The sequence below is a fragment of the Chiloscyllium plagiosum genome, unplaced genomic scaffold, assembly GCF_037043375.1.
Source record: "Chiloscyllium plagiosum isolate Xiang-an unplaced genomic scaffold, Cpla_swu_hap1 HiC_scaffold_22, whole genome shotgun sequence".
Taxonomy (NCBI): domain Eukaryota; kingdom Metazoa; phylum Chordata; class Chondrichthyes; order Orectolobiformes; family Hemiscylliidae; genus Chiloscyllium; species Chiloscyllium plagiosum.
In genome coordinates this window covers 14,342,462-14,361,737 of record NW_028270160.1, presented here as the reverse complement: position 1 = coordinate 14,361,737, position 19,276 = coordinate 14,342,462, and the positions used below count along the sequence as shown (strand labels likewise).

The window sequence follows — 19,276 nt, the reverse complement described above, 5'->3', positions numbered from 1 at the left end:
TAACTGAGAGCATTTCAAAGCCCTTCTCCATGAAATGCTCACCCTCTGACAGTGTGGCACTCCCTCAGTACTGACCCTCTGACAGTGCGGCACTCCCTCAGTACTGACCCTCTGACAGTGCGGCACTCCCTCAGTACTGACCCTTTGACAGTGCGGCACTCCCTTATTACTGCACTGGCAGCATGAGAACAGAAATTGTCATCAATTTTATGGAGTGAGCCAAGACTTCCACCTTCTGGCTCTGATGTGTAAGTACTACTCACTGAGTTTGCTCTCTGTTTAAAATGCTGGAAATGTGTTGCTGGAAAAGCGCAGCAGGTCAGGCAGCATCCAGGGAACAGGAGAATCGAGGTTTCGGGCATAAGCCCTTCTTCAGGAAAGAAGGGCTTATGCCCGAAACGTCGATTCTCCTGTTCCCTGGATGCTGCCTGACCTCTGCGCTTTTCCAGCAACACATTTCCAGCTCTGATCTCCAGCATCTGCAGACCTCACTTTCTCCTCTCTGTTTAAAATAGCAAACAGTTGAAAAGCTACATTCAGTAAAGCAAATGCAACTATAATTTTTGAAAGGGAACAGGATCAATCTTTGCATGACTGAGCAAAGACACAAGGATTAATGGGGTGCATTAAACAAAGAGCCAGCAAAGCCACAATGGAAAAAATGACCTTAGGGCTATCCTGTATGGCTCCGAGCCAATCAGAATAGCAGGACCCGATTGGGCAGCATGGTGGCTCAGTTGTTGGCGCTGCTGCCTCACAATGTGTGGAGCTCGCACATTCACCCCATGTCTGTGTGGGTTTCCTCCAGGTGCTCTGGTTTCCTCCCACAGTCCAAAGATGTGCAGGTCAGGTGAATTGGGCATGCTAATTTACCCACAGTGTCCAGGATTGTGTGGGTTAAGTGACTTAGTCTGGGGTAAATGTGGAGTAGTAGGGGAATGAGTCTGGGTGGGTGACTCTTTGGAGGGTCAGTGTGGACTTGTTGGGCCGAAGGGCCTGTTTCCACACTATAGAGATTCTATGACTTCACTGCCCAGTTTGCTCTGATGAGCGCCATCATAGAAACTTGAGTCAAAGAGAAGACCATACATCAGTAACTAATAAATCCTTAATAAAAACCAAAAGAACTATGAATGCTGTAAATCTTAAACAAAGACAGAAATTGCTGGAAAAGCTCAGAGTCTGGCAGCATCTAAGGAGAGAAATCAGAGCTAATCAGAACTGAGGAAGGGTCTCTCAACCTGAAACGTTAATTCTGATTTCCCTGCACAGATGTTGTTAGACCTGCTGAGCTCTTCCAGCATTTTCTGTTTCTGATTCCAACAAACCCATGTCTGGATTACTCTGTATCTAACCTGGTGCTGTTCCTGTGGTGGGAGTGTTTGATGGGAATAGTGTAGAGGCATCTTTACTTTCATTTCAAAAGAGCAATAGCAGTTTTGCTTTCAGTTTAAAAGAGTAGAGAGAGCTTTATTCTCTATCTATCTCCATGCTATACTTGTCCTGGGAGTGTTTGATGGGAAGACTGTCATGGGATCTTTACTTTCATTTCAAAAGAGTAGAAAGTGCTTTACTCTTTAACCAAATGCATGCTGTCCTGTCCTAGGATTGTTTGACTGGGACAGTGTAGACACAGCTTTACTCTCAATCTAACCCTGTCCTGGATCAAATGGAACGTACATTAATATCGATAATCACACAACATCGGAATGCTTATCAACTTAATTTAAAACATTCCCCGGAAACCCGGTCTCACCTTGTTCTTTAGCAGACCATTTGGACCAATAACCTTCTCAAAGATGTGTTTTCCCACATGTGCATCCACAGCAGAGAGTGGGTCGTCCAGTACGATGATATCTGAATCACTATACACTGCCCTCGCAAGGCTAACCCGCTGCTTCTGTCCTCCACTCAGATTGATACCCTGGGAAAGAGAATCATTCAATATAGGAATGACCAATTCCTTCTCGTTCAGAACCAGAGAATCTTCCAGCACAGTGTTACAATCCCAGCTGACCTTACTACTGGACAAGTCAGATCGCAGACTGAAATCTAGCTCGATAGATTTTTTTTTGATTTAAAGAGTTGGCCATTCACTGAAGCATACCCACTCAATGCTTAAGACTTGATTTAACAATTAAATGGAAGTTTATTACACAAAATATTTAAAGATGAAATAGAATAATCCAATTTGTAAGATTCTGAAACACAAGGTAAAAATATGATCCCATCTATCCAACACCACCACTTCACCGTATCAAATACCAGAGAGAGCTCTCTTCTCTATTTTACATTTATAGTTTTCATTTGTCTTTTTTTTTCAATTCCTGCTCTTGAGAGCCATTTCCACAAGTATCCATACAACTGAAATGAGACTTTCTCAGCTTCAATTAACTCCTTCTGGGTTCTAACTAAATACTTCTGGTCTGGAATTTCCAAACTAAAACTCTTACACTGAGGTAGCCTATTTCCTAACTAATTCCTAGCTTTGTGATAATTCTTATCTTCTTATATCCTGTATCTTACTTCAACCAGGGCTTCTGGTGAACTGAAACCAAAAGCTTTCTAATCTAAGGATCCTTCCCTTAAACAAACATTCAATTCATCATTCTTCCGTGCTAATAGCAATTTAACGCTTTTCAATATTTACTCTGTCCAATCAAAAATCTCTCACAATGCAAACAAATTTCTATTATCACTCTAGAAGCCCTTTCTGTCTCAAACCCATTTTACAAAAAAGCTCCAGAAAGATTGGCAATTTAATTATTAAATCCCAATATTCACAAAGACTAAAACCCATATGCCACCAGTTTAAAACCCAAATTTGAAAATAAATCATACTACCATATAAATCTATCACATTCTTTAAAATTCACAACAGTAAGAGGGCATTTAACCCTATACTAACTTGCTGAATAATCAGTTTTGTTTTGTCCCACACACTGCTTTTTGTATGTAGCCCTGTCAATTCCTAATCCTCCAGCACCTTCCGGTCCTTTCTAAAACGGTCTATGGAATCACTTTACACCATTGGTTCTTATCGAGCCTGCAAAATCCCAACAACTCTCCCAATCTTTTGCCATTGACTTTGAATCTCCGAGCCTGATTTATTGAAAACAATTCACCAACTTCTCCCATTTTCTTGACAATCTCTGTTTACATGTTAACCTTCTGTGGAATTGACCCTAGATGGAGTAGTGACAGCACTGCCATGGAAGCCTTTCTAGTTTCCAAGTCTCTCATCAGAATGACCCAGGCTGATTAGTTGGGTGTTTGGGTTCAAATCCCATCATATCAGCTGGTGGACTAGTCCATGAAACATCGTCAATTGTTGCACAAGCCCATCTGGTTTGCTAATGTCCTTTAGGGAAGGACATCTGCCATCCTTGACCGGTCTTCTTTATTCATTCATGGGATGAGGGCATCACTGGCTAGGCAGCATTTATTGACCATCCCTAACTGCTCAGAGAGCAGTTACGAGTCAACCACATTGCTGTGGGTTTGGAATCACATGTAGGCCAGACCAGAAAAGGATGGCAGTTTCCTTTCCTCAAGGATATTAGTGAACCAGGTGGGTTTTCCCAACAATGGATTCGTGGTCATTATTAGATCTTAATTCCAAATCAAATTCCACCATGCGATATGGCAGGATTCTAATCTGAGTCCCCAGAATGTTATCTGGGTCACTGGATTAACAGTCCAGCGATAATACTACTAGGCCATTGGCTACACAGTGACTCCAGACCCCCGTCCCATAGTGACATGGTTGACTCTTGATGAAATGGCTTAGGGAGCCACTCAGTTCATGCCAATGACAGACAGACAACAAGTGCTGGCCTTGGCAGCAATACCAGAAAGAACCAAGAACATAAAATTGAGCAAGAAGAAAACGTCACATCTTAAAAAATGTATGCTTTGGCTCGGAGCCCAGTTCAAACATCATTGCTGAATTTTTCTCCTGTACCTTTTCTCCAATCTCTGTCTGGTCCCCAGCTGGTAATAACTCCAGGTCTGGCAGAAGAGCACAGGCCTCTAGGACTTTCTGGTATCGAGACTCTTCCCATTCCAGACCAAACAAGATATTGTCCTGGAGAGTATTATTTTGGATCCATGCTTGCTGAGGCACGTAGGCAAATGAACCCTAAAAGCACATAATTCACAAAGTGAGAAGGGGAAGCCTTCTGTCCCTCTGCTTGTACCATCACTTGGCTCCATATATGAAAGCAAATCTGCTCCCTCACCTCACAAGGAGCTTGTGTTCCCCTCCTCTCTAGTGACATTATCAGGGTGAACAGTCAAGGTCTTTTCCCTGGGGTGGGGGAGTCCAAAACTAAAGGGCATAGGTTTAAGGTGAGAGGGGAAAACTTCAAAAGGGTCCTAAAGGGCAACTTTTTCACACAGAGGGTGGTGCGTGTATGGAATGAGCTCCAGAGGAAGTGGTGGAGGCTGGTACAATTACAGCATTTAAAAGGCATCTGGATGGGTATATGAATAGGAAGGGTTTGGGGGGATATGGGCCAAGTGCTGGCAAATGGGACTAGATTAGATTAGGATAGCTGGTCGGCATGGATGAGTTGGACCGAAGGGTCTGTTTCCGTGCTGAAGCTCTAGTGAGTGTATGAATCCTGAATTAACCTCTCTGTGTTTTGAATCCTTCAAATAAGTCCTTAATCATGGGACCATTTCAACCCCATCAACATTACATAGCAGGATCTACAACTTGCTGTAAGTTTATTGTGGTCTGTTGGCTCACTGTCTTTTCTCTCAAAGTCAGAAGGCTGTGGGTTGATGACCTGCTGCAGATACTGGTACTTGCAGTGCATGCTGGGAGAGTGCTGTACTGCCAGGCACCCTGCCTTTTCAATGCGATGTTAAAATCAGTCCTCATCAGCCCTCATGGGTGAACCCAGAAGATTTTGTGGCCTCTGTTTTGGAAGAGAAGTAGGGGTGGTCAGCCAATGATCTGGGGAAGATTTACCCCTCAACCCACAACACAACGAAATGGATTCTATACGCAAAATACGTGGCTTGAGACTTGAAAGCATTACCATCAAACTCGAAGGGGGAGGGGAAGGAAAGAAGCCAAAGATGTAGAGATCATCACCAAAAACAAGGGGATCAATGAGTTAAACTTGATGTTCACTAAAGTGAAACCCCTTCTGTAAAACGTCTACTTTTCAAGCTCGATACCATCCAAGATTAAACGGAGAAAATAAGGACTGCAGATGTTGGAGATCAGAGTTGATAGAGTGGTGCTGGAAAAGCACAGCAGGTCAGGCAGCGTCCGAGGAGCAGAACTTACTCTCCTGCTCTTCGGATGCTGTCTGACCTGCTGTGCTTCTCCAGAACCACACTCTTGACCATCCAAGATTAAACAGCCAGTCCATCATCTCAACATTCACTCCCTCCATCACCGATACTCAGTAGCTGCAGTGTGTACCATCTACAAGATGCACTGCAGCAACTCACCAAGGCTCCTTTATCAGCATCTTCCAAATTCACGACCACTTCCATCTAGAAGGACAAGGGCAGCAGATACATGGGAACATCATCACTTTCAAATTCCCTCCAAGCCACTCCCATTCTGATTTGGAAATATATCGTCATTCCTTACAGAAACATGGCTGAGGGATGGACAGGATTGGCAGCTTAATGTTCCAGGATACAAATGCTACAGGAAGGATAGAAAGGGAGGCAAGATCGGAGGGGGAGTGGCATTTTTTGATAAGGGATAGCATTACAGCTGTGCTGAGGGAGGATATTCCTGGGAATACATCCAGGGAAGTTATTTGGGTGGAATTGAGAAATAAGAAAGGGATGATCCCCTTATTGGGATTGCATTATAGACCCCCTAATAGTCAAATCCTGGAATTCCCTCCCTAAGGGCATTGTGGTTCTAAAACAGCACATGGACTGCAGCAGTTCAAGAAGGCAGCTCACCCCCACCTCAAGGGCAGCTAAACGTTGGCCCAGCCAATAATGTCCACATTCCAAGAGAGAATTTTCAACAAAGTCAGAAGCTTAGGAGTGAACTCTACCAACAGCTCCCTTTCCATGAGGAAAACTTTGGGAAGTCTGGCAGATGGAAGTGGAGATTCCCAGTGTTCTTTTAATGAAGCTGGAAAACTGAGTGACAGAAACTTGGAGAAAATTCGGAATAAGAACCAACCCTTACGCAAAGTAAAACATGGAAATTGGAAGAAGCGGGGATTTTGTAGTTGATGTTTCTCGGTACCTTTATATTTATAAATCCTTTGATGTTCTCCATTTCTCCAAGTAGCGCAGATATCAAAGAGGTCTTGCCACTCCCCACAGGCCCCACCACTGCTACCAGTTTGCCTGGTTTGATATTCAGTGTAACACTACAGGAAATAAAAACACAAAGTGGACATTTATAGGCAGTCAAGACCAGACTGTGGTTAAATGGAACAGGACACACTTCTGGTCTTAGTTTTAGCCCTGGTTCAGGTAGGTTCACACTCAGAAGATTGTGGATTCAATTCCCATTCTGGATATTTCAGCACAGGACCTAATTGACACTCACCGACAGAGTGCTGCATTGTCAATGGTGCTGTTTCTCAGACCTGATGTTGAACCAAGGGCCCAGCTGCCTTGTCACCTGGCTGTTGTAGACACTGGAAGAGAAGGTGGAGTTTTCCAATGAGTTCCCGCTCCTTCTAACCTGTGACAGTCAGGGTGTGTCAACATCAGGTTCAGACTGCACTGACACTGAGATGGTGTTGGTTATCTTTATTGGTGGCGCACAGGGGAGCACTTAAGAACAGCCACAGAGGGAAGGCCCAACCTCAGCCCCCCAGCCTTAACATTTCCATCATAACAGTAGTGAAACAACATTTACAAATATCACTCACTTCTTGACGGTTGGAGTTTCATTTCTATTCCATGAAAAGGTGGCTTCTGTGAAGGTGATTGCAGAATCTGGTGACAGAACAAAATGGGAAGTGATTCTTTTTTGGGAGCGATAGATGTCAATGTATTTGTGCTGCCTGACTGAATACAATATGCACAGTCTTAGAACAACGCAGCACAGAATGAGACCAATCAGCCCATCACATTTAGGCCCTTTTTCGTCGAGCCATATAATTAATTCCCGAAAACCCCACTTTTTCCCCATAGCCCTGTCAATTTGTTTCTGCTAATATTTATTTAAACATTATTTCCACCAACTTCCACTGCCCTTTCAGGCAGAGCATTCCAGATCACAATGCATTGAAGAATAAAACGCTTAGCTCATGTTGTGCCCAGTTCTTTTGTCAATCAGTTTTAATCTAAGTTGCTATGCGTACTGACCCTCCCAGCACTGGCACCAGTTTCTCCTTATTTACTCTATTAAACCCTTTCAGGATTTTGAATGCCTTGATTAATTTTTTCCTAACTCTAATAAGAACATAGTTCCCAGCTTCTGTAGTCTCTCCACATTAGCTGAAGTCCCACAAGTTTTAGCCAATGTTAGTAAGTCTTCTCACCCCCCCTCCCCTCCCACTACTCTCCTAAGCCTAAAGTGTGGGCCCCATGCTACTCAAACTAAGATTTACTCCAACATGTTTGCTTTTATACTCTGTACCTCTACTGGGATCCCTGTGTGCTATCTTCAAACGGTCTTTTCAACTCGTCCTCAAACCTTTGGCGCTGATGGTTCCTCAGTCCTTTGCACCCTTCTTAAAATTGTTCATTTCACCTCCCCTCATTATTCCAAGAACAATGTATCATTTCAGACTTTCTCGAGCGTAAATTTCATCTGCCCTGTGCCTTCCAATTTCATCACTATCTCCAGCCTCCTTAAGTCTTTTACCATCCTCAGCATCACTCATTACATTCCAGGTTCATGCGAGCTGCAAATATAAATTCTCCCCCGCATCTCCATGTCTGGTTATTCATGTATATTAGTATATTCCCAGCCATGACCGAAGACAATTCTCTTTTGACTTAAAGTGCAGGTGAGTATTCAACACTAACCACAGCCTCGAGCAATCATTAAACTGCTGCCCGGTTCCCCTTACCCAAAGTACCACAGCTGGGATCCTGTTGAATTGCTGACGTGTTTAGGTTTTCGCTTCCGAGAAATGCTTCCAGCCTTTTGCAGGAAACCGCAGCCTACAGGTGAAAGAAATAATAAACCGAGTAATCCAGGGGCGTACATAGTACATAGAACATAGAACATTAAATGCACTACAGGCCCTTCGGCCCTCAATGTCGCACTGACCTGCGGAGCCAATCTGAAGCCCATCTAACCAACACTATTCCATTTTCATCCATATGCCTACCCAATGACCACTTTAATGCCCTTAAAGTTGGTGAGGCTACTACTGTTGCTGGCAATGCATTCCACACCCCTACTACTCTCTGAGTAAAGAAACTAACTCTGGTACCTGTCCTATATCTATCACCTATTTGTTTTTTGACTAGGAGTGTGACTTGTAGAATTTATAGAATAGAAGTATTTAAGGAAGATCAGTATCTCCTTTCAAAGTCTTATTAAAAGAGAGTAGACTCCTGTTCACCGTGTCAATGAACCAGTTTTGTATCGTGAGTAAGACTCCCTCCTGGGGAACATAGAAAATTGGGCCACAGTCTGAAAATAAGAGATTGGCCACTTAGGACAGAAATAAGAAGGATTTTTATTAAATGGTGACAGAATTCTCCACTGTGTTGTTAAGTATGTTCATAAAGATTTGCGTGGTTATGAAGGGATTGGGTAGGAAAGTGGAATTGAGGTCAAAGATCAGCTATGATTGGCAGGGCTATCCTGCCAAATGGTCCACTCCACCTCCCATTTCCTGTCTTCCCTGCGCCAGAAAGTTATGGGTTTAAGTCCCATTTTAAAAAAGATAGGCCTGCAGAATAAAGGTTGACACTCCAGCGCTGAGGCAGTGCCACGCTGTCCCAGGTGTTGTCTTTTGGATGAGGCATGATTGTCTATCCTCTGAGGGGCGGATATACAAGAACAGAGCAGAGGAAGAGAAAAATGCCTCAAGAGCAAAACCATTGCCAGAAGTTTCTGCCACCATCAAAACAGGAGGAGGACCTTCAGCATTTGACATCTGTTCCACCATTCAGGGAGATCATGGCGGACATACGACCAAACTCCACTAAGCTACCTTTACCTCATAACCTTCAACATCTTTGACAAATGCAAATCTAACAGTCTGAGATTTAAAACTAACAGTTGTTTGAGCATCAATTCCATTAAGAACATAAGAACTAGGAGCGGGAGTAGGCCATCTGGCCCCTAGAGCCTGCTCCACCATTCAATAAGATCATGGCTGATCTGTTCCATGGACACAGCTCCACTTATCTGCCCTCTTCCCACCACCCTCAATTCCTTTATTGCTCAAAAATCCATCATTGCCTTAAAACATTCAACAAGATAGTTTCAACTGCTTTGCTGGGCAAGGAATTACACAGATTCACAACTCTTTGGATGAAGAAGTTCCTCCTCAGCTCAGGCCTAAATCTGCTCCCCCATGTTTTGAGGCTATGCCCCCTAGTTCTAGTTTCAGTGGAAACAACCTCCCTGCTTCTATCTTATCAATTCCCTTCATAATTTTATATGTTTCTGTAAAATCCCCCCTCATTCCTCTGAATTCCAGTGAGTATAAGCCCAGTATACTCAATCTCTCCTCATAAGTCAAACCTAGTGAACCTCCTCTGCACCCCCTCCAGTGCCAGTACGTCCTTTCTCAAGTAAGGAGAGCATTCCAAATCCCAACCAGTCTTTGTGCAAAACCATGCTTCCCAGTTTCCTCTCTGAGCATCTGTATCCTCAATTCCCTTTAGATTTCCATTGTTTCTGTTTATCGACCAGATAGGAAGTCCCATGTACTGTCCTTCTCTAAGATCCACAGTGGATAAGACCTGCTCTGTTTGCCCCAGCTCATACCTGGACCATTGATGAGATCACCATGGGCAGCATCATCAGAGGAAAGCGCAGAATGTTGAACAGTGAGATGGAGGTAAAGGCTTTCTCAGCGTCGAGAATGTTCTTGGGATCCACAGTGAGATACACACCGAAGCTCGTTAGAGTCACCTGTTCAACACCAAGAGAGAGGACATGTGGGTCTCTGAGAGTGACAGGAATTCTCCACTTGTCATCTTTGGTACCTTCTTTAAAAATGCAACTTCAAACAAAACAATGTTGAATGATCCACAATTTCCCAGAAGAATTGATGTAGAAAATGGAGTTGGGCTGCCCAATGTGTCTCTAAACCCGAATCTTCCCCCCCCCCCCAGTTGATCCAATCCCCAGGGTGAATCTCTTTCTTAAACCCACACTGGCCCAATTCCCAGTGAGTCTTTCCCTCAGTCCCCCGATCCCCAGTGAGTCTCTCCCTCAGGTCCCTGATCCCTAGTGAGGCTCTCCCTAAACCCCCCACCCCGATCTCTAGTGAGTCTCTCCCTCAGTCCCCTGATCCCCAGTAAGTCTCCCCCTCAGTCCCCCGATCCCCAGTGAGTCTCCCCCTCAACACCCCAATCCCCAGTGAGTCTCTCCCTCAGTCCCCCAAACCATAATGAGTCTCCCCCTCAACATACCGATCCCCAGTGAGTCTCCCCCTCAACACCCTGATCCCTAGTGAGTCTCTCCCTCAGTCCCCGATCCCCAGTGAGTCTCCCCCTCAGTCCCCCAATTCCCACTGAGTCTCCCCCTCAGTCCCCCAATCCCCACTGAGTCTCCCCCTCAGTCCCCCTGATCCCCAGTGAGTTTCTCCATCAGTCCCCTGATCCCCAGTGAGTCTCTCCCTCACCCCCCGATCCCTAGTGAGTCTCTCCCTCTGCTCCCCGATCCCCAGTGAGTCTCCCTCTCAATCCCCCAATCCTAGTGTGTCTCCCCCTCAGTCCCCTGATCCTCAGCAAGTCTCCCCTGATCCCTATTGTGTCTCCTCTTCCAGCCCTAGTGAGTCTTCAACCTCCCTTTTATTCTCACACCTCTTCCTGGCCTGGAATCCTGACAGATCCCTGTGCTCCCACAATTCTGATCTCTGGAACATTCTCAATTTTCAGTGCTTCCCAGTTAGTGGCCATGCCTTCACCTACCAGGGCCTTGAACTCCAGAATTCCTTCCCTAATCCATTCTGCCTCTCTGTCTTCCTTGAAGACAATCCTGAAAATCTAACTGGCTCAAACATCCTTTTGTGTCCTAGGCTCAACTTTGATCATGCTACATTAAAGGTGCTATGTAAATATAACTTCTGTGGGAATAATATTGAAAGGCAACATAAAATAGCGGGTGCAATTCTAACAGGAGTACGGGGCAGAGGGACATGAGTCTATGTGTGCACAGATTACTGAAGGTGGAAGGCCATGTGGAGAGCACGATTAATAATAAATACTATATCCATGGCTTTATAATCAGGGCATAGAGTCCATGAACCTGTATAACACATTGGACCTCAGCTGCAGGACAGTGTTCAGTTCTGGCTGCCACGTTACAGGAAGGCTGTAAATACAGTGAAGTGAGCAAGGAGTGGTTCCAGCGATGAGGAACCTCAGTGATGAGCTTAGACCAAAGAAGTTGTGCCTGTTCTCCTTGGAGTGAAGAAGGCTGAGAGAAGATTGAGTAGGGCTTTCAAAATCTTGAGCGGGCTGGACAGAGTAGATGGGGAGAAGTTGTGAAAGGGTCAGCAACGAGACGCCAGAGATTGACAGAAAATGTGATGTGAGAATAACTTTCTCACATAATGAGGAGTTAGGGTATGGAATGCACTGCCTGAAACTGTGTCAGAGGCAGGTTCAGTTGAGACATTCAAGAAGGTATTGGATGATTATTTGGACAGAAATAATATGCGAGGGTATCGGGAAAAATGCAGGGGATTGGCAGTAGGTAATGGTGCTTATGTAAGAGTTGTTGCAGACATGGAGGGGGGGGGGGGTGGAGGGAATTGAATGGTCTCCTTCTGGACCATGATACATTAATGTGACTCTGTGAAATTTTTGACAACAAAACTCAGTTTGACAAAAAGATCCCCAAATCAAGAAAATTGAATAGAATGGTTATCACTTACCATGAAGGGTGTACATGTGACAACGAAAATAGCAACGGCCAATAGATATAAGGATTTCTTCATCACCTTCAACTCTTTCTCCCTTATTCCAAAGATCTGTTCTGCAAACGATGGCTCCCAAGCATAAAACTTCATCACCTTTGAACATAAAAATGACAACCTTCAGCACATCTGATGAACATAAGGAATAAAAACTTGCATTTTATACAGATGTTTTCATAGCCACTGGACTTCTCAAAGTGCTTGACAACCAAAGAAGCACTGTTTCATTACTATACTCTCATCATGATAACATAGGAAATACAGTAGCCAATTTGCACACAGGGACATCCCCACAAACAGATATGATGAGATAATCTGTTTTTGCAATGTTGATTGAGGGATAATATCAACGGGGAGAACTTCCCTGGTCTCTCCAGTGCCCTAAAAATCTTTCACCTGTTTTTTAATTCACCCATGGTACATGGGCATCACTGACTGGACCAGCATTTATTGGCCATCCACAGATATCTTTGAGAAGCTGGTGATGAACTGCCTTTTCGAACTACTTGCTGTAGATGTCCATGTGCTGTAGATTGACCCACAATGCTATTAGGGAGGGAACTCCAGGATTTTGAGCCAATGACAGTGAAGGAACAGTGACATATTTCCAAGTCAGGATGGTGAGCAGCACAGAGGTGGACTTGCAGGTGGTGGTGTTTCCATGTATCTGCTACCCTTGTCCTCCTGGATGGAAGTGGTCATGGGTTTAGAAGGCGCTTTCTGAGAATCTTTGGTGAATACCTGCTGTACATCTTGTGGATGGTACACACTGTTGCTACTGAGTGTTGGTGGTGGAGGGGGTGAATGCTTGTGGAGGCGATGCCAGTCAAATGGGCTGCTTTGTCCTGGATTGTTTTTGGAACTACACCCATCCAGGCAAATGGGGAGTATTCCATCCTGACTTGTGCCCTGTAGGTGATGGACAGGCATTGCTGCAGGATTCCTAACCTCTGACTTGCTCTTGTAGCCAGCATATTTATGTACCTGGACTATTTCACTTTCAACAAATGGTACTCCCACAGGATGTTGATAGCAATAGATTCAATGATGATAATGCCGTTGAATGTCAAGGGGCAGTGGTTAAGCTTGCCTCTTATTGGAAGTTGGTCATTGTCTGGCATTTGTTTAGCCCAGATATTAATTGCCACTTTTCAGCCCAAGCTGGTCCAGAAGATGCTGGATTTGGATGTGGTTTGCTTTGGTATCTAAGGAGTCGCAAATGGTGCTGAATATTGTGTAATCATCCCCATTTCCATCCTTATGATGGAAGGAAGGTCATTGATGAAGCAGCTGAAGATGGTTGGGCCAAGGACAATGCCATCTCCTGCAGAGATGTCCTGCAGCTGAAATGACTGGCCTCCAACACTCACAACCATCTTCCCACATGCCAGGAATGAGTCTGACCAGCAGAGAGTTTGTCCCGATTCCTGTTTCGCTAGCACCTCTTGATGCCACACTCAGTTGAAAGTGGCCTTGAAATCAAGGGCTGTCTTTCTCACCTCCCCTCTCGAATTCAGCTCTTTTGTCCATGTTGAACCAAGGCTGAAATAAGGTCAGGAGATGAGTGGCCCTGGTGGAACCCAACTGAGGGTGACTGAGCAGGTGCTGCTTGATAGCATTATTGATGACACTTTGCAGCACTTTACTGACCAGGCCCAACCCAAGTTGTAGATAGTTTAAAGTTTGATTCGGAAAAACAGTACAATCCAACAGTTCTGCCAAGTTCCCCAGTAGTGCATTGGAGCAACAGCTTAGGATTATTATACTCTGTTGTGGTTCTGTTCGCCGAGCTGGGAATTTCTGGTGCAGACGTTTCGTCCCCTGTCTAGGTGACATCCTCAGTGATGGGGAGCCTCCTGTGAAGTGCACCTGGACCCTATATACTGACCCTGCAGCGGACAGCTGGAACTGACAACCGGAAGCGGCAGGTTCAAACCACTACACCTGGACATTATTATACTGTAGCCCTGGAGTGAGACTTGAACCCACAACCCTCTGACACAGAGGTAAGTATACTACCCCCACTGATCCCCAGCTGACACATCACCCAACACTGACAGTCCCTCTTATGCCATTCGCAATCTGCAACATGATTCACTGGTATTTTCCTCCTAATTTTCTGGTTTGGCTCATTTACTCACTGTTGTGTTGGAGAGATGCAGTGTTTTGTTTTATTTATTCATTTATTCAAGATGTGGGTGTCTCTGGTTAGATCAGCATTTATTGCCCATCCTTAATTGCCCAGAGAGCAGTTAAGAGTCCAGAAGACCATAAGATCATAAAACATAGTAGCAGAAATTAGACTATTCAGCCCATCGAGTCTGCTCCACCATTTAATCATGGTTGATATGTTCTCAACCCCTTTCTTCCGCTTTCTCCCCATAACCCTTGATCCCTTTCAGTCTTAAATATACTCAATGACCTGGCCTCTACAGCCTTCTGTGGCAATGAATTCCACAGATTCCCCACTCTCTGGCTGAAGAAGTTTCTCCTTATCTCTTTTCTAAAAGGTCTTCTCTTTACTCTAATGCTGGTTGAGTCCTGGTCTCTCCTACCCAAGAAAACATGTTCCCAACATCTACTCTGTCTAGGCCATTCAGTATTCTGTAAGCTTCAATTAGATCGCCCCTCATCCTTTTAAACTCCATTGACTATAGCCCCAAAGTCCTCAAACACTCTGATATGTTATGCTGTTCATTCCTGGGAGCATTCTTGTGAATCTCCTCTGAACACGCTCCAGAGCCAGTACATCCTTCCTGAGATATGGGGCCCAAAACTGCACACAATATTCGAAATGTGCCCTGACCAGACCCTTACAGAACCTCAGAAGTGCATCCTTGCTTTTATCTTCAAGTCCTGTTGAAATAAATGCCATCATTGCATTTGCCTTCCTAACGACTGACTCAACCTGCAAGTTTACCTTGACAGAATCGTGGACTAGAACTCCCACGTGTCTTCACAATTCAGACTTCTGAATTTTCTCCCCATATTCTTCTACACCTCTATTCTTCCTACCAAAGTGCATGACCTCACGCTTTCCCACACTGTACTCTATCTGCCACTTCTTTGCCCACTCCCCGACCTGTCCAAATCCTTCTGCAGCCTCCCTACCTCCTCAATATTATTTGTCCCTCCACCTATCTTTGTATCATCTGCAAACCTAGCCAGAGTGCCCTCAATTCCATCATTTAGATCATCAACGTATAAAGTGAAACGTTGGCCCAACACTGAGCACTACATTTGTAGAACACCACTTGTCACCGGCTGCCATCCTGAGAAGGACCTTTTTATCCCCAAAAAAAATCTCTGCTTCCTGCCAGACAGCCGAGCCTTTATCCATGCTAACACCTTGCTTCTGAAACCATGGACCCTAAACTTAGTACCCTCCTGTGTGGCACCTTGTCAAAGGGATTCTTGAAGTCCAGGTAGATAACATCCAATGGCTCTCCTTGGTCTAATCTGCTTGTTATTGCCTCAAAGAACTCTAGAAGATTTGTCCAGCATGACCTCCCCTCGATCAACCCATGCTGACTCTGCCCTGGTTTACCATACACTTCCAAATATTAATAAATCTCATCCTTCATAATGGATTCCAGGAACTTACCCATGACTGAGGTGAGGCTAATTGGTCTGTAATTTTCCATCTTCTGCCTTACTCCTTTTTTAAACAGGGGTGTCATGTTAGCAATTTTCCAGTCCTCTGGGAACCTCCCTGATTCTAGTAGTTCCTGAAAGATTACCGCTAACGTCTCCACTGTCTCTTCAGCTACATTGCTACGTAATCAACCACATTGTTATGGATCAAGAGTCACCAGACCAAATAAAAATGGCAGTTTCCTCCCCTAAAGGACATGAATGAACCAGATGGGGCTTTTCCCTAACAATCAATTTGTGGTCATCATTAGATGACTTTCATTCCAGATTTTTACCAAATTCAAATTCTACCATGGTAGGATTTGAACCTAAGGCATCCAGAACATTTATCTGGGTCTCTAGATTAACATTTTAGCAATAATACTACTAGGCCATCACCTTCCTCGAAAGATGATATACTTGCTTCAACATATAAAGCTGTAATATTGAGTACTTTAACATCTCAGCTCTCTCATCCTTACAGCAACTTGCTTCAGTTTAGTTCCTCTCTCTAAGTGACCAAATCCAGGCTTAACTAGTTGTACAGAGCTGAGCAGTGAACAGTCAATGGACACACACAGTCAAACACAGAACCATGGAAAACCATGTTCATTGCTGAACTATCAGAGGATCAGACTTTACACCAATCCCGTTTGCCTGATCAGCAGGAGACTGTTAGAGGTAGCAAAAATGTGTTATTTTTCTGAGGCAGAGCGGATCTGCAGATGAACATTGTACATGCTGGAGGCCAGTGTCAGCAAACCTTGTACAAACGAAACAACATCAGCGAGGCTGTGGGGTTAGAAGACAGGGAGGGGACAGCCTGTTAAGGAATGGGGCAAAACAGTAGCAGGCTCGGAGAAGATGAATTGGCCCTTGGTTGAGTGAAGGTGGCATTCATGACATTAGTACACACAGCCTGTGACCGAGTCCAAAGGGACAGAAGATAACTCCAGGAATTCCATGCCTGGTATTGTTAACTTGCAGTCAGTTTCAGAGGGACGATGATGACAACCACTCACAACTCATCAAACATCCCCTTCCCTGTCTCTCATAAAATCTATCCCCACAACAGCTGAACATTTTTACACAATGGTTGGCAGTTGCTCAGCCAGTCCATCTTGGGTTTAGGTGCCTCTCCAGTGACCTAGGCATAAATATCTGGATGGACAATGCCGGTGTGGTACTGAGGAAACGCTGAGGACAGTGGTGGATGCACTGCCTTTGGATGAGACATTAATATGAGACACCATCTTCTCTCTCAGGTGGATTAAAAAGATTGAATGACCACTAGAGGCAAGATAGAGCAGGGGAGGGGGTTTCCTGACCTCCTGACTTTATTTTTAATTCCTCAAACAACCTTCCAAAAAACAGATCACCCACTGATTATCACATTTTGGATTGTGGGACCTTGCTGCGTCTAAATTAACTAACGTGTTTCCTATGACAATGACTACTTCTTCAAAGAGCACTTCTGAGGTAGCCTGAGGTTGTGAAAGGTGCTAGACAAATTCACACTCTTTCTTGCTGCAAAGTCTTCCATTCGATCACCTCAACATCTCCTTGTCAAAGACAAATCCAACTTATTTACTCCCGCAAACTCAAATGATCAATGCCTGAATGTTTACAAGGAAATAATCAACTAGGAGAAAGTGAGGACTGCTGATGTTGGAGATCAGAGTCGGGAGTGTGGTGCTGGAAATAATTCCTGATGAAGGGCTTATGCCTGAAACGTCAAGTCTCCTGCTCCTTGGATGCTGCCTGACCAGCTGTGCTTTTCCAGCACCACACTCTTGACGAAGGAAATAATCAAACAGATTAATTATTGGTGTTAATGCTGAGTTAATCTCTGAGAGGCACATGCATCAGGCAGTCAGTGTTTCATTGGAATAAATGCCCCAGATCTTTATGCTTCCAGTTACCAACTCCCAGGGCTGTTCATTATCACTGTTCATTCTCATTGTTTCAATCAGGGTTTCCTGCAGCCACATATGGAAATTACCTTTATTCCATTCAGAATTTCATTCATTAATTTCATCCTTTGGTCCTTGTGTTTCATGTTGCTCATCTGTTGGAGTAAAAGATCAGGTTAACATTTGTTTTGCAAGTTGCCATTGTTTTCAAAGATTCGCCCAACACTAATAATGCAATGATCATTAGGAGTGATTTAAGAATGATTTTTGTTTTGCTCTTGTTTTCACCATTTTTTATTCGGATATGAAGTCTTGCATCTACCAAAGCTGGTCATTCTATCATATTGGTCCAAGCTGCTTTGATGCTCTCTTCCAAACCTGTCTCACCCACCTGAGCAAGTGACCAAGTGACCCTGAGCAAGTGAATACTGAACACCTCACATGAAGAAGAACTGATTATTCTAATGGTCAGGACAGTATTGCCCACTCAACTGATACCACAATAACTCAACCCAGTTACACGATCACTAACAGCAGGAGATTACTCAATTCCTTGAGCCCAGAATAGGACAGAAAACCATTCAACTCATCGAGTGTGTGCTGTCTCTTTCCACCCTGTCAAGACTATTCCAAGAACATTAACAAAGCTTTTCATCAAGTTGCCTCTTATGCTTTTACCAATGACCTTCAATCTGTGCTCTCAGTTGATCCTTAGAGTCATACAGTCATACATCACAGAAACAGACACATCAGTCCAACTCGTCCATGCCTACAAAGTTTCCCAAACTAAACTAGTCCTGTTTGCCTGTGTTTACTGCTACTAACACCTACACTTCATCTCAATTGCTCCTCTACTATTAATACGTACACTTCATTTCTATTGCTCTACTATTAACACCTGCTCTTCACTCTATCACTCCTCTATTATAACCCTCTAAACCTTTCCTATTCAAGTACCTGTCCAAATGTTATAACTGTACCTGAATCTATCACTTCCACCGGCAGTTCATTCCATACACGCACCACCCTCTGTGTGAAAATGATGCCCCTCAGGTCCCTTTTAAATCTTTCTCCTCTCATCTTAACATTATGTCCTCTGGTTTTGATTTCCCCTGCCCTAGGGAAAAGTCCTTTGTTACTCACCTTAACCTGCCCTTCACGATTTTATAAATCTCTATAATGTCACCCCTCAACCTCCTGCGTTCCAGGGAAAACGTCCCAGCTATCCTTATAGCTCAAACCCTTCCAGTCCCAGTAGCATCTTTGTAAATCTTTTCTGAAACTTCTCCAGTTTATTAATACCCTTCCTATAGCAGATCCTTCAGACAGTGGAACCATTTTCTCCCTATCTGAACTGCTCATGATTCAAACAACTCTCATTACCTCTCAAACATGTGTTATCAGGTTACTGACTCTCACGGTCAGTGAAGACATTTCTCTTCATCTACTCAATCAAAATTTTTAAATAAATCTCCTCTCCCCTCTGAGGAGAAGAATCCCAAACTCTCTCTGCACAATTCCTCCAACAAGACACAAACAGCAACTTGTGCATTTATGTCGTGCCTTTAACATGGTTCAAGGGGCTTCCCAGAAAGATTATCAATCAAATTTGAGACCAAGCTCCAGAAGAGGCTGGGATGGGAGACCAAAGCTCAGCTGAAGAGGTTG

General features: G+C 44.2%; 1 protein-coding gene across 4 annotated transcripts in view; it reads right to left on the bottom strand.

The window, feature by feature from the left end:
• abcc2 (ATP binding cassette subfamily C member 2) overlaps window positions 1-19,276 on the bottom strand; it is a 72,076-nt gene that overhangs the window by 25,689 nt on the left and 27,111 nt on the right. For 3 of the 4 annotated variants that reach the window (XR_015760876.1, XM_043712958.2, XM_043712956.2), the window contains exons 11-18: window positions 17,698-17,763; window positions 12,021-12,158; window positions 9,902-10,048; window positions 8,022-8,115; window positions 6,873-6,939; window positions 6,236-6,362; window positions 3,965-4,141; window positions 1,757-1,924 (exon numbers count right to left, since the gene is read on the bottom strand). Coding sequence is in view for 3 of the 4 variants with exons in the window: in XM_043712958.2 (XP_043568893.2) it covers window positions 1,757-1,924; window positions 3,965-4,141; window positions 6,236-6,362; window positions 6,873-6,939; window positions 8,022-8,115; window positions 9,902-10,048; window positions 12,021-12,158; window positions 17,698-17,763 (984 nt within the window). In the remaining variant the exon portion in view is untranslated. The remainder of the gene's footprint in view (window positions 1-1,756; window positions 1,925-3,964; window positions 4,142-6,235; window positions 6,363-6,872; window positions 6,940-8,021; window positions 8,116-9,901; window positions 10,049-12,020; window positions 12,159-17,697; window positions 17,764-19,276) is intronic. The other variant, XM_043712957.2, reaches the window with a different exon arrangement.